This window comes from Pipistrellus kuhlii, unplaced genomic scaffold (genome assembly GCF_014108245.1).
Source record: "Pipistrellus kuhlii isolate mPipKuh1 unplaced genomic scaffold, mPipKuh1.p scaffold_m20_p_12, whole genome shotgun sequence".
NCBI classification, from domain to species: domain Eukaryota; kingdom Metazoa; phylum Chordata; class Mammalia; order Chiroptera; family Vespertilionidae; genus Pipistrellus; species Pipistrellus kuhlii.
The window spans coordinates 16114734-16129362 of NW_023425427.1; the positions used below are offsets into that span (position 1 = coordinate 16114734).

A 14629-nucleotide genomic window follows, 5' to 3' on the forward strand; every position below is an offset into this window, starting at 1 on the left:
TGGTGACCCTCAGCTTCCTTCCTCATCGCTGCTTCTTGGGACAGTTTGTGACTTCTCGGTCCCACACCCCAGGATATGCTCCTTTTAGGATACACACTGGACTGATGGTAATCTACTTATCTGTATCCCACAAGGTCTGGGAGCATCCGGACCAGGGAGGGACTTGTCCTATTTGTCTACAATTATCCTGAGCTCCTCGCACATGGCCGGGCCCAGAGGAGGTATTCAGAAAACACACGTTGCATGGATCGGATTGAACGTTTTTTTATGACCATTCTGCCCGACTCAGACCGAGGTGAAGCAGCCGTTTATTTAAATACTCTGAATAGTAAACATCTGAGAGGGTGGGTGGAGGGACACGGAAGAGGCTTCCCGGGAAGCATCCAGGGCAGGGCAGGGGGATTCACAGGGCGGTGGACGCCCGGAACCTCTGGGTCAAACAGAACACGGCGGCGGTGAGGGCCGTGCACTGGCGGGCCAAGAGCTTCACGCTCAGGTCGTGGTAGCCTCTCTCGCAGGCCAGCTGGGCGGCCTCCACGAACCGGTGGTAGGTGTGCACCACGTCCCTGAGGTTGCCGGTGGCCTCCCGGTGCTGGGCGGAGCAGCGGCTGCAGTCCGTGAGCTGGAAGCACAGGCCGGCCAGCTGGACCAGGTACGGGAAGGTGTCGCGCACGGCGCCCTGCATCTCCTCGGGGGACTGGTCCATCCTGATCACGTGCTGGCAGCTGGACAGGAGCTTCTGGGAGCCCGTGCAGAGGTGGCTCCGGCTCTCGGAGAAGTGCCAGGTGCACTTCTCTGGGGGGTGCTTGTCCCCGTGCCCCCAGGAAGCTTCTAAAATGTCCTGCAATTCCAGCAAGCTCTCGGAGAGGCGGAGGAAGCCCTCGGGAGTGCTGGCGGGGGCGGCTTTCAACCGGGTCAGGGCCCTGGAGCAGTACTCCGGCCAGACGCGGCAGCGGCTGCTCCTGGACGGGGGCTCCGCGCTGCAGCTGTGGGCCCGGGCCGGCCTCCAGGGCAGGGCCAGCCCGCTCCCCGCAGAGGGCGGCGAGGTGAGGGGGGCGGCGGGGTGTGCTTCCGAGTCCCTGTCTCCCTCCTCCGTCTCCGGCTGCAGGCCGCGGAAGCAGGTGGCGTAGGAGAGCTGGCAGCTGCACTGCTCCATGCCAATCCCGGGGGCCACCGTCTCATTCACCCCCGCAAGCCCCAGACAGGCGGCCGTCCTGAGACCGGCAGGAACTTTAGGGAGGCTCTCTGGGGGAGAGCACAGGAAAGCCTTCTCCGCCGGGAGGCAGATGCTCGGGGTTTCGTCTCCGCTGTCTGACAGCCAACACTGGTGTGTACCTTCTACATGGGGCTCCCCTCGGGGGCATGGGAGTGGGTGCAGTGGAGAAGGCCCAGGAGTAAAACAGACCTGCTGAGGGGTGTCCCCGGGGCCGGTGTCTTCCCCCATCACATGGTTAAGCGGCTCCGCTGTGACCTCCTCCAGAGGGCAGGCTGACGGCAGGGTCTGGTTCCCAGGCAGGAGATCCGGGTCTGCATCCAGTGCTGCCAATAGTTCTTGCTCTGGGGCCTGGCAGGCGTGGCCTGGGGCTTCTCTGCTCTGCCCTTGGAGTTCGGTGGGGGAGTGTGCTGGGGTCACAGGCGTCTCCGAGGGGAGGGGGGCCGTTATCCCACCATCGGGAACACTGACACGGATCGTCTGCAGAACAGCGCTCGACCCGTCACCCGCAGGGTCCCCCGGGTCCTCCCCGGGCCCGTCAGGACCCACGTTGGTGCCATTTTTGCCTGTAACGTCTCCATTGCGTGCCAGCGACCATGGTCCCCGGCGCTCTTCCTTTACCGGGAAAGAAGCCGTCTCCTCTCCCGAATGTATTCCACATTCGCCACGTCCAGGCCCGTCTCCCAGAGGCAGCAAAGGCTCGGTGTCCTGGGGGGCCGTCTCTTGCGTAGGATTTGTAAACAGAGGTCCCAACCCTGTTCCCAACAGGACGCCTCCCGGCTCCGGTGTGTCTCCTGGAGAGACGGGGGGCGGCCCCGGGCTGCTGGCCAGGCAGGCGCCGCCTGAGTCTGGCTCCGCGCTGGACAGGGGGCGGGTGCTGCCCGCACGCTCCGCGGAGAGTTCTCCGGGGGCACTGCCGCCCGAGTCTTGAGACGCAGGTAGAGTTTGGGAAGACTCTGTCCGAGCAGCATCTGGGCCAGGCGAACCCGGGCTGGGACAGTTAGGGGTGCTTGCTGGGCCACAGGCACTGGCGGCAGGCGCAGGGGCACCCCCAGAGTTCTCTCTGGGACCGGGGTCGATCCGGAGGCGGATGGCGGAGATAGAAGACACCCGAGAGTCGATGACAGACTTGGTTTCCATGGTCTCCGGCTCCATCTCCATGGCCCGGGAGGCCGGGTTTTTGCTCCTGGCCTCCCTCAGGGGGCCCAGCGGCCCCAGGGCCTTGGTCTCCAGCAGGCCGGGCTCCCCTTGCACGTCCTGCAGCGAAGACACGGTCGGGGAGGGCGCCCCGAGGGCCAGGTAGGGCTCCCTGTCGTAGTAGCACACGGCGTCCGCGTCCTCCAGGGCGGCCGCCGGCGCCAGCGGGAAGGAGACCTGGCAGGTGTAGTCGGTCTGCAGGAAAGACCTCCTCTTCCGCAGGGTCTTGGCGTACTTCTTCGCCCCTCCCCTCCTGCGGGCCTCTCCCCCGCCGGGCCCAGTGTTCAGGCCGTCCTCCTCGTCCTCGGGGCTGCCAGAGCTGGCCTCGCTGTGTGCGCGGGCGGCGCCAGGTTCCGCAGCAGAAATGGCCCCGGGCCCTGAGAAGCAAGGAAGGAAAAAGCACATAAGAAGCAGGAAAGCAAAGAGGCACTCAGAGCTGGGGCTCAGGACTCAGGGTCGCCTGGGTTCAAACCATGGCCGGGCTGCGTCCCTTTGGCCAAAGGCCCGGGGTGGGAAAGAGCCTGGCCCTTTATTTTATTTTATTTTATTTTATTTTATTTTATTTTTTATTTTATTTTTTTAAAATATATTTTATTGATTTTGTACAGAGAGGAAGGGAGAGAGATAGAGAGTTAGAAACATCGATGAGAGAGAGTCATCGATCAGCTGCCTCTTGCACATCCCCCACTGGGGATATGCCCGCAACCAAGGTACATGCCTTTGACCGGAATCGAACCCGGGACCTTTCAGTCCCCAAGCCAATGCTCTATCCACTGAGCCAAACCGGTTTCGGCAAGAGCCTGGCCCTTTTAAAGAAACCGGTTTGGCTCAGTGGATAGAGCATCGGCCTGCGGACTGGTCCCGGGTTCGATTCTGGTCAAGGGCGTGTAGCTGGGTTGCGGGCACATTCCCAGTGGGGGGTGTACAGGAGGCAGCTGATTGATGTTTCTAACTCTCCCTCTCCCTTCCTTTCCTCTCTGTAAAAAAAATCGAAATATATTTAAAACAAACGAACAAACAAAACCTGTTGCTTTCTATGTAGTTTCTGTCTGTCTGACCGGTCTCAGCACTTCCCCCCCTCTTCTGGGAAGTCCTCCCTGATTTCCACTGTTGCATGAATGCCTCCCATCCTTGTCCATCACTGCCCGCCCACAGTTCTCTGAGCCTTCCTTGTGGCTCTGACTGGAAGTCATGATTCCTTTTTTTTAAAAAAAAAAAATATTATGTTTATTGATTTCAGAGAGGAAGGGAGAGGGAGAGAGAGATAGAAACATCAATGACGAGGGAGCATCGCTGATCGGCTGCCTCCTGCACGCCCCCTACGGGTGACTGAGCCCAGGAACCAGGCATGTGCCCTGACTGGGAATCGAACTGTGACCTCCTTGTTCATAGGTGGACGCTCTACCACCGAGCCACGCCAGCCGGGCAAAGTCACGATGCTTGTCCTTTAGTCCACAGACTCCCGGGCAGCCTCCTCCAAAGAGGACCATGACCTTGCTTTCCTCATGTGTCTCTCCCCCGCCTCCCAAGCGTGGCCCCTGCCTGCAGAGTCTGCAGGCCCGCGGGGGAGGGCTCACCTGAGAGCGTGCCGGGGGGTGTGAGCTTGTCGGCGGCGTCATAGTACTCCTCGTCCGAGCTGCCCTCCTCGCAGGCAGGGCCCGGGGCCTCGGGCGCGGAGCTGGGCTGGGCCCCAGGCCAGCCCTGTGGGCCCCCGCCCTGCCGGGAGGCCATGCTGTCCGAGCTGTCACTCAGGTGCCGGGCCGGGGAGCCGCTGGAGCACAGGCTGTAGTAGTCGGCGCGGCTGCCCTCGTACAGCCCGGGGTCCAGCCTGGCCGGCCCGGGGTCGGGCGCCCAGCCCAGTGTCCCCGGCGCGGGACTCTCCGCGGGATCCGTCTCCTGGGGCTGCGGGCTGGCGCGCTGGGCCAGGTCCAGGAGGCAGAGGAAGCCGCTGGTCTCGATCCGGCGCCTCTCCTCCTGGCTGTCACAGTCCACGACTCTCTCCGGGAAGCCCGGCGGGCCCAAGTGGAAGAAGCCGGACCTGCTGGAGGAGCAGGCGTCCAGGTCATCCTCCTCCAGGGCGTCCATGGACTCGCTGGAGCCGCTGGTCCTGCAGCCGCGGCTCTCGGTGTTGGCCGAGTCGGAGGCCTCGGACTCGGCGCTGTCGGTCGTGCTGCTGGCCCCGCAGGCGCTCGGGCCTCTCCCGGCCACCTCAGGCGCGGGGCCGGCCATGGGAGGCTGCTCCTCGTTGGCGGGAGATCGGCCAGCGCCCGGCCGGGGCGGGTGCTGGTCCGAGAGGGGCTCCAGCACGCAGTCCACGTCGGAGGACTCCTCGGAGTCGCTGCATGCCCGGGACTCGTAGCCTGCACCACAGGGGACACGCGGGGTCACAAAGCAGCCTCTGGGCACTGGCAGGTGGCCCCACACCCCCATGCTGCTGGCCCCCCGGTTTCCTGATTAGAAAGCGGAGGTCCAGGAGGGCGACCGGCCCAGATCACGCCGTAGGGATGGACACAGGGTCCACGGGACACACAGCATCAGGCCTCCTTTCCCACATCTATCTGGACCCCCTGAAAGAGACAGGGCCACCTCCATCCCCACGTCCGAGGAGAGCTATCTGTTCCCAGGAACTGGGGGGCGGGGTGGGGGATGTTTCTTTGATTGGATTTCACTTTGCTGGGGCAGTATTGCCCAGGTTTCCTAAACCCCTCCCCACATCCCAGCTCTGTCCTGTCTGGGATCAAGGTCAGATGGGAATCATATTTAAAACCCGAAACAGATCCTTGACCTGATGTACTGGGTCAAACATGTAGGGAGCAGGCCCTGGGAATCTGTATGCCAGCACCTTCCTGGGACTGCTAGGCTGGCACCCTTCTGAAGCCGGGTCTTGGGGACCCACTGGTGCCACAGGCTGCCAGAGAGAGACAACTCCTCCAGCTGCTGGTGCTCCGGAAGGCTCCGTGGAGTGAGGGTGGGGAGTGCTGAACCAGATCTCCAATCGCTCCTCTACCATAAGCCTGCCGGGGGATCTTTCTAAAAGCTCCCTTTTCATCGACACCACACTCGATTAAGCCCTCAGTCGGCTTCCCCTGCCTACAGGGAAAGGCCTAAGCTCCCCCACAAGAGCTAAGGCCTCCGGAGACAGCCCTGACCCCTCCTGAGCAGCCTGGCCACCCCTCCCCCCTCCCATGCTCCAGCCACTGCAGGCAGCTTCTCACAGCTCATGACCTTGCCTTCTGTGTCTTCTCTCCTTCCTCCTTTGTTTGGCCTACTCTAGCCTGTTCTCCGAGATCTATTTCAAATACTGCCCCCGCCCCAGTGCCTTCTCTGACCCTGCACCTGCCCTGGTAGCAGCATGCCCTCCTGCCATCTGACCTCCCCGACTTCACTGCCCCACTCTGCCGTGCCTCCCTAAGGCATCCACCCTCGCTTCTAAATGGCATTGAAGACAAAGTTCACAAATACCCAAAGCTCATCACTGCCTGATCATTTTACTTTATCTTACTATCTAAGCTCTGGAGATTATATCTTATCCGCACGGAGGAAAGACTACATAGTGACATGCTATTTGGGCATCTCTCCCCATCTCCACACTCAGTGACATCGAGTTGGTAGCTTGAAATCAGCCATGGTGGGAGTGTCTGTACAATGAAAATAGACAATGGAGAGAGGGAGAGGGAGAGGGCGTGATATTGACTTTTCCCACTTAATTATGCATTCATTGGTTGATTCTTCTATGTGCCCTGACTGGGGATCGAACTCACCACCTTGGTGTATCAGGATGATGCTCTAATCAACTGAGCTACCCGGCCAGGGCTGGCCACCTGTACTTTCTGAACAAATAACGGACAGCACCTTTTGGTGGCAAATAAAGACACGATACAATGGATCTTAGAGATGGTTTTAGGAAATTCTACAGGGAATCAGAGACCTTTTATATTTTTAGGGACTCTCAGGTACAAGGAAAGCTTCTCTGTTCAGGACTTTGGAAAGACCAACTGTTTACAAAGAGATACACGGAGAAGTGGCTCCCATCGACTTAGTGGAAGTCTCAGCTCAACTTCTCTCTCCACCTCCCTTTAGGCCGCCTGTACGCCCAGGGCAGTGACACAGGCCCGTCCTCCCCGGGGCAAACCTCAGTGCCTTACCTTCCTCCGCAGACACTCGGTGCACCTGCTGCTTGTTCCCCGGCCAGAGGAAGATGGAGGTAACCGGGTCGACAAACAGCCTGTAGTACCCGGCGACCAGGCAGGCCAGGTCCTTGGCACTGTTGGATTCCAGCAACAAAGTCAGAACCTTTGGAGACAAAGAGAGCTCTTAAGCCTGTGAAGGGCAAAGGGACAGTCTGCAGCCGGACAACAAGGCCACCTGGGGCTGATGGGAAATTCCAAGTCACCGCAGCCCTGGTCCCCAGGCTTCCTGTCCTGTAGTCTCACCTTCAAGACTTGAAGTGAGCAAGTGCATGTGTGAGTTCCTCCCATCGAAACTCCACAGTGCCTCCTGCCTCTCCGTCTCTGACCCCTGTCCTCGCCTCCCATCCAAACCACCCACCCCACTCTGCTCATTCCCATAAGGGGGCCCCTCCAAGACCTGGCCTAGACAAGGAGAAGACGCAAAAGCACACAGGAGAGAGAGAGAGAGAGGGTGGAAGGAGAGAGCGCCATCTCTGATCCTGTTGATACGAAAGCCAAGAAAGGCAGGTCCTCCCAGGGAGGCTCAGGAAGTTCCCTAGATCCTTCACCCATTCCCATGGCTGCCACTCACAGCTCGCAGACAGCCCTTCTGGTCCCATCTGGTGTTCCCATCTAAGTTTCTGAACCCATCAGGGAAGCACAAGGTCAGGCTCAGTTTATATGAAGAAACCTTTCAGGTCCCGCCCGGGGAAATGCACCCTGGTTTACCACTTTCCCTTTGATGGGACAACAAATGTTGGCCATTAGACTCTGTACATCCCCACACGCATATAAATGACCTTAAAGTAAGTTAGCCCCAAATTCCAGAAGCTGGGGCCGGAACCTCTCCCCTGTGGGTTACCTTGATGTCCTGCAGGTACACTTTGACCATGCCCACTTTCTCCGACTCTTCCGTCAGCTCGACGCGGCTGATGTTTGCAAACTCTGCCAACGTGGACATGATGTTGAGTTTGCTATTGATAATTTGGCTAATCCCATACTTGGCTCCAACGAGAAGGGCAACATAGGATTCTCTATCCTGTAACTGCAGAAGGGGCAGAGGAGGAATCAGTTCCCGTTCGCAGCTAGGAAAATACACGGCACACGCAAGACATGACACCTCTCTCTGCAAACTCCAGATTCTTACTTCAGGTCCTCAACACCACTCCCTAAGCTACCAAGGGAGGCAACAGCCTAAACTGGGCCCCTGTGACTTATACTTAATTTAAAGTATAAGTTATCTCTTCAAGACCCTTCACAACAGAGAGCCAAACAAGGCTATTACCTGTTCGGTAGACGCAACCTGTCTCTTCGTACCTATGTGCCTATTTCTTTCCTCTTGGAATCCCTTCCCTGCCGTCATTACCAACAGAAATCCCGACCTTTCTTGAAAAAGTTTCCATCGAAACCTACTGCAAGCATCTACAGAAACCATCTGCCCAATCTCTGTCTCCTCAAACCAGAACAGACCTTTTCCTCTGTGCTGTTCCCACACTTCCTGTCTGCATCTCCCATAACACGGAGCTGTGACTTCTTATTGTAATCATTTGTACTCGAGTCTCAGATTCCCTGCCAAGTTCCCTGACGACAGACAGTGTTTATCTACAGTGTAACCCCAGTGGCCAGCAAGCACCCTGAGCCAGCTCAGCCTGCTTTCTTTTCCCATCACCAATTATTTCCTTAGACAGGAAAGATAAAGGGGAGGCTGGGGACAGCTGGGAGAGGGGAAGGATGGCCCTTGGGAAAAGTGGGAAGCTCTCCTTGTACCTTCAAGCCTTCCTGTCTGTGCTCTGGTCTCTCTTCCACCTTTGGGCCATCTACTCATATACAAGATGCCATCTAACTATCTGGTTCAAGCATGTCAAACTCAAAGGCCAACATAAGCCAAATAAATGAGGCATGTGGCTGCAGGCCGCGAGTTTGACATGCTTGATCTGATTGCTCTATCTTGTTCTCAAAACAGGGATTCTCTTTTTCTATCTATATTGTTAAGCCAGCAATCTGATTAAATTGACCCGTCACTGCAAATGACTGAGAGACATACCTAAATCAACTGAAAGAAGATTTGTTAATGTTTTTTGCCAATCTGTAATTGGCAAGTTGTCTGGCTTTGTGCTGGAGAGTTCTGACTGAGTGGTGGGGAGAGTTCCCTTAAGCCTCAGCCCCCATTCCTGATGGCTGATCAGCACACAGCTCTGGGCCTCGGCTCCAAGAAGGAAGCAAGGGGAGGGCCGGGAAACAGAGCAGACGGCTCCTTTGCTTCTCTTTTCCCTCCTCAGTTCTTCCCTTTTTCTGAATAATCGGGGCCGCAGCCTGGCAGTCAGTCTCACATTCTTATCTTTCCTGTATGATTTCCACGTTTCCCTCTCCACCTTCCTATTCCCAAAGCTCCAGAGTCAACAGCTTACAGTACCCTTCCCTCAGAAGGCCTTTCCTCTACACGGAAATCTGGCCAAATCCAATCTTCCTGACTTTCCTTACCCCCTTCCCTTCCATTCTGGACCTGAAGCTGGCAGTGGTACCCTCTGTCTTCACACCCCACAGCAATCGCCCGTATGTCTCTTGTGGCTCTGCTTTGTCTTGTGGCTCCTTTGTTTGATCATTGGAAGGTAGAAATCACGTCAGCTCTGCCTCCCCCAGCACCTACCAGAGGGCTAGCACCAACGAACACTCCCAATGGCATGATTTTTAGTTTCCCAAACAAATTCTACACATGACAGAGTTCTCAAAAAATTTAGGCCACAAGAGTCACTGATCTTCAGAGGACTTCTAAGGTCCCTCATAAGCGTGGGATCCCACAGTTCTCAAACACGTACCATTAAAGTAACATTAAAGATTTTCCCGCCATATGTCTTGAGTTCCCCAAGGATCTGTAGATAATTTAAACGTAGCTGGGCAGCAGAAATAAGTTGCTTAAATAGAAGAAGAAGAAAAGAAAAAAAAAAGACGTAAGTTATTCACTTGCTCAAATAAAGGCCATGTTGAAGATGTAGTCCCCAGACCGCTGGGTGGGTCAGCCAGGGCTAGGGCCCCGTTACCTTCTGTCGGGGTTCCAGCAAGTTCTGGTTCCTCTTCATGTGGAAGCTGATGGCTTTCTTGATGTCTTTGCCTTTCATGTTTCGGAGTAGCGTTGGCGAGATGAAGTTCTCTATCCCCCAGTCTTTCCTGCCAGGAGACATTGGAGACGAGGAGGCCGGTGTTTACAGTGAACTTGGTGGCTCTGACGAACGGCATAATTACATTGGGTTCAGCACTTAGTGTTCTCAGAACACTGCAACCGAGCCTCTTCCTCAACAGAAGATACATTCACATGTACATTTATGTGTGTATAAGTAGATAAAATATATAGAAATATCTTACGTGTTACTATAAGTTATATATTAATATATACTTACTAGAGGCCTGGTACACAAAATTCGCACACGGCTAGGGTCCCTAGGCCTGACTGGTAATCAGGGTCGATCTGTGGGATGACTGGTGGGGTGATTGGGGGACCCCCACTGGCATCCACCTTGGCCGGCCTGGCACTGCCCCCTCACTGGCCCTGCTTCTTGGCTGGTTGGTCACATCAATCAGGGCCCTACTGGCACCTGCCTTGGCTGGCCTGGGGCCTGCATTGAGCGCTTGCCCCCTGGTGGTCAGTGAGCATCATAGCAACCGGTCGCTCTATCAGTCATTCCACAGTTTGGCTGATTTACATATTAGGCTCTTATTATATAGGATATTTTATGTAAGTACACAATATATGTTTATAAATATGTTTATACATATATATTTCTTACCCAACACATACACAAAAGCCACAGCCATTGGGGAAAACCCCACTGATCTCTCTGGGAGCTCACTGCACTTGGTGCAGTGTGATATTCTGTTAGTTAGAGCAGGAGACCTTGATCCTTTTTCACTACAACGTACGTGACAGATAATGACCAAGCATGTATCACACACTCTCAGGGGCAGCACATAGCCCCTGAGAGTCCCCAAGGTTGTGCTTCAGAATGGTGCTAGCCTAACAGCCTCAAAAGCTCCAACAAACTAGTTAAAGATACAGATTCTCAGGTCCCGCTCTCTAGAGCAGTGTTTTTCAACCTTTTTTGGGCAAAGGCACACTTGTTTCATGAAAAAAATCACGAGGCACACCACCATTAGAAAATGTTAAAAAATTTAACTCTGTGCCTATATTGACTATATATAAAGTAATTCTCTTGAATAGGAATCAAACACAAAGAAAGTATTTTATAATTACTTTATTATGAAATATTAAGTAAACAAAATAGTGAAAAATTATAAAATTCTTGTCTTGTCTGCACCTACGGCACACCAGGCAACATCTCGCTGCGGAACAGCGGTTGAAAAACGCTGCTCTAGAGATTTGACACAGAACATCAGGGACAGAGCCCTGGATCTGTTTTAATTTTTAAATGTGACTCTCATTTGACTTTGATGCCAGATAGAACAGCAGAGCTGAGGTTTGGTGAGGGGGTTAGCAAACCTGGGTGATACCGCCAAGAGCAAATGTGAAGCGAAGGATTAGGTGGTGTTGGGATCCCAGGATCTGAAACTTCCTTAGTCGGAATATAAGCAACGTGATTGGTTCACACATTAATTTTCAAGGCATTCCTGCCCTTATCAGAGCTTTTCATTGAAGTTATCAAAAGACTTCCCTTTGTGTTCTCCCGGGAACTCACTAAGGGATCCTGTGTCGCTCTATCTGGACTTGGCTTCGGCCCCAGAGGGAGCAGCCAGATTCTGACATGTGGGGGAGCCCGGCTGGGTGGGAGAGGGTGGAGAGGAAATTGGATAGAAAGACAAGGGACAGAAGGCTAGGTAGGAGACTATCAGCTTTCTATGGAATCTGGCCATTCTGGCCAGGCGCCAGCCAGATTGTCCACCCAGCACAGCTGCTGCTGCTGGGTCTCCAACATGCCCCGCCACTCACTCTATGTACTTCAGAGAGATCTTCTGCGGCTGGGCACACGCGTAGATCCGCTCCTGGATGTGCAGGGCCGCCAGTCTGAGTGCAGAGCTGCACTTCATTTCCACGGCAAAGCGCTCCTGCAGCACGTCGCTGCAGCTCTGGAAGAGATGGATCAGGGGAAGTGGGAACCGGGAGCAGGGGAATCGTGCTCCTCGTTCTCTCAAGCAAAAGGCAGCGGGACCAGGAGCTCAGCTTTGAGACCTAAATCTGCCTGTGCATGGCTGTGTGACCTTGGTTAAGTAATTAAGACTCTCGGAGCATTGCTATTCTCCCCGTTGCTAAATGGGGATAGTGAAGTCTACCTTACGTGGTTTCTGTGGGGTTTAAGTTAGATAATGCATCTGAAAGCAGGGATGAGGGGCACAGCATTATGCAAAAATAAAGTATTGGGCCGAAACCGGTTTGGCTCCATGGATAGAGTGTCAGCCTGTGGATTGAAAGATCCCGGGTTCGATTCCGGTTAAGGACATGTATCTTGGTTGCGGGCACATCCCCAGCAGGAGGCAGCTGATTGATGATTCTCTCTCATCGATATTTCTAATTCTCTATCCCTCTCTCTTCCTCTTTGTAAAAAAAATCAATAAAATATATTTTTAAAAATAAAAATAAAGTATTGAGTTTAAAAAAATGTTTTATTGATTTTTTTACAGAGAGGAAGAGAGAGGGATAGAGAGTAAAAAACATCAATCAGCTGCCTCCTGCACATCCCCCACTGGGAATGTGCTGACAACTAAGGTACATGCCCTTGACTGGAATCAAACCTGGGACCTTTGATCTGCAGGCCAATGCTCTCTATCCACTGAGCCAAACCGGTTAGGGCAGTATTATTATTAGTTGCTACCATCGTTTCTGTAAGACTTTGCACAAATCAATCCACCTAGTTTGAGTTATCTCAAATATTGATGCCTCCCAAATGATTCTTTTTCATCAGAATAAAAATGACATAGTAAATTTTACCTATGAGGGTAGAGTAAGGGGAGTAAAAGGCTACAGGGACCAAGGCAGCTATTTTTGGCGTCACCACTAAATGGGTGACCCACGCAAAGTATGTGACCTTACCAAGACTCAGTTTCATCATTTGTAAAAGAAAGCGTTGAAGCACTAAAGCCTCTTTTAGCAATAAAAACCGTAACTCTAAGGATCTTAAATGGCATTAGGAAATGTAGCATCTACATTGAGGACAGCCCAAATTTCATTAATACATCCCTAATCTCCTAAGATCACACTCAGCGATGGAAAAAGGAACTGTAAGGGATACTCAGGCCCATTCTCCTTCAGATAAAGATGATCTACACCAGGGAATTGCTTAATTGCCTCGAGCTCATGTTCAAAATAACTTAATCTCTAGGCCCATCTAAGCAAAATAAGCCAGGCAGAGAAAGACAAATACCATATGACCTCACTAGGATTTGGAATCTAATGAACAAAATAAAGTGATGAACAAAATAGAAGCAGAGGCATGGGATACACTGAACAGACAGACAGAGGTCAGAGGGGAAGGGAGGTTGAGGGGACTGGTTAAAGGAAGGTGAAGGGATTAGCTAGTGAACATATATGCATAGCCCATGGACACAAACTACAGTGTGGTGAAGGCCTGGGGATGGGGGTGGGGACGTGTGGAGGCGGGCACAGGAGGGCGAGGGAAATAGGGGACACCTGCAACAGTGTCGACAATAAACATTTAATTAAAAACAACACCCAATTCCATCCTTGAGAAGGACCACTGTTGCTATAGGAAGCGCAGACCCAGTCAGTCACCTGCAGGTAGAGGTATTCAAAGGCCACGGGGTCTTCTTTCAGGAGGTCCAGGGGGTCCTTGGGAACAAAACACACCCTGAAGAGGCAGCGGTAGTCTTGTAACTCTTCCTTTTCTACCACCTGCGATGGGGAAGGGAGATACCATTAATCTTAGCTGCCTTTGTTCTTGCAGTTATTCCACACACACACACACACACACACACACACACAAAAAAAAAAAAACTAAAAAAAAGAAGAAGAAAAAAAAGATAATGAAAGACAGTTCCCAGAGATTTCAATTTAGTGTTTCCCAAGGCAGTGCAGGCCTTTGCTCCTAATCTGGCTTTCCCAGGGGTATAAAATGTAAAAGGCTCAAAAGAGTCAAGTTTCCCACTGACTCCGTTAACCTCGACCAGGAGTTTGACCGGCAGGCAGGACAGACCCCACCATGCAAAAATTCATGCACAGGGCCTCTAAAATACATATACACTGAATGGCCAGATGATTATGCGTTCAGAGATCATAATTATCTGGCCAGTCAGTGTATAGTATACATGTTCCTATTCATGCTTTCTTTCCTACAAATAATAGAATAGTCTACATTATATAAATTCTGTACCTTTTCCCCCCACTTAAACTATCTTAGGGATTTAATGTGTTTCTCTCTTCCAATGCTAATAGAACAGAAATGACTTTTTTAAAAGCGTGTGCGACCTTTCTCTGAAGGACCTGCATAGGGTGGGGCTGACGGGAGCCAAAGCTGTAGGCTCCACCCTGAAATCCCGCCCCATCCAAGCAGAACACAGAGACTTTTAAGACTACCAACTCAGGGAAGCTTCGAAAATGCTGAGACGAAATAGATCACAAATGAAAGAAATGGAGGACAAAAAGCGACTGGATATAGAGTTCAAATCTACGCTTATAAGGTTTTTCAAGAATTTCCTAGAAAAGATGGATAAGACCTATGAGGATATGAAAAGGGATCAACTAGAATTAATAAGGAATCAACAAGAAATGATAAGGGATCAACAAGAAATAAAGAATACACTGTCTGAAATAAAAAATATTATACAGAGTCCTAAAAACAGAATGGAAGATCGCAAGAATCAAGTCAAAGAGTTGGAACATAAAGAGCCAGAAGACACTCCTCCGCAGAAACTAGAAGGCAAGAGAATCCAGAAAATTGAAGATAATGTAAGAAACCTCTGAGACAATTTCAAGCGAACCAACATCAGAATTATGGGGGTCCCAGAAGATGAGAGAGAGCAAGATATCGAAAACATACTGAAAGAAATAGTGACAGAAAACTTCCCCCACCTGGTGAAAGAATTAGAC

At 52.7% G+C, this 14629-nt stretch overlaps 1 protein-coding gene across 3 annotated transcripts in view; it reads right to left on the reverse strand.

Annotated features, from left to right (window-relative positions):
• Positions 1-290: 290 nt before the first annotated feature.
• FRMPD1 (FERM and PDZ domain containing 1) overlaps positions 291-14629 on the reverse strand; it is a 102007-nt gene continuing 87668 nt past the window's right edge. For all 3 annotated transcript variants that reach the window (XM_036433285.2, XM_036433287.2, XM_045579993.1), the window contains 8 exons: positions 13316-13435; positions 11519-11655; positions 9618-9744; positions 9396-9491; positions 7442-7624; positions 6556-6703; positions 3988-4770; positions 291-2787 (listed from right to left, as the gene is read on the reverse strand). In XM_036433285.2, the coding sequence (XP_036289178.1) occupies positions 404-2787; positions 3988-4770; positions 6556-6703; positions 7442-7624; positions 9396-9491; positions 9618-9744; positions 11519-11655; positions 13316-13435 (3978 nt within the window). In that variant the 3' untranslated portion in view covers positions 291-403. The remainder of the gene's footprint in view (positions 2788-3987; positions 4771-6555; positions 6704-7441; positions 7625-9395; positions 9492-9617; positions 9745-11518; positions 11656-13315; positions 13436-14629) is intronic.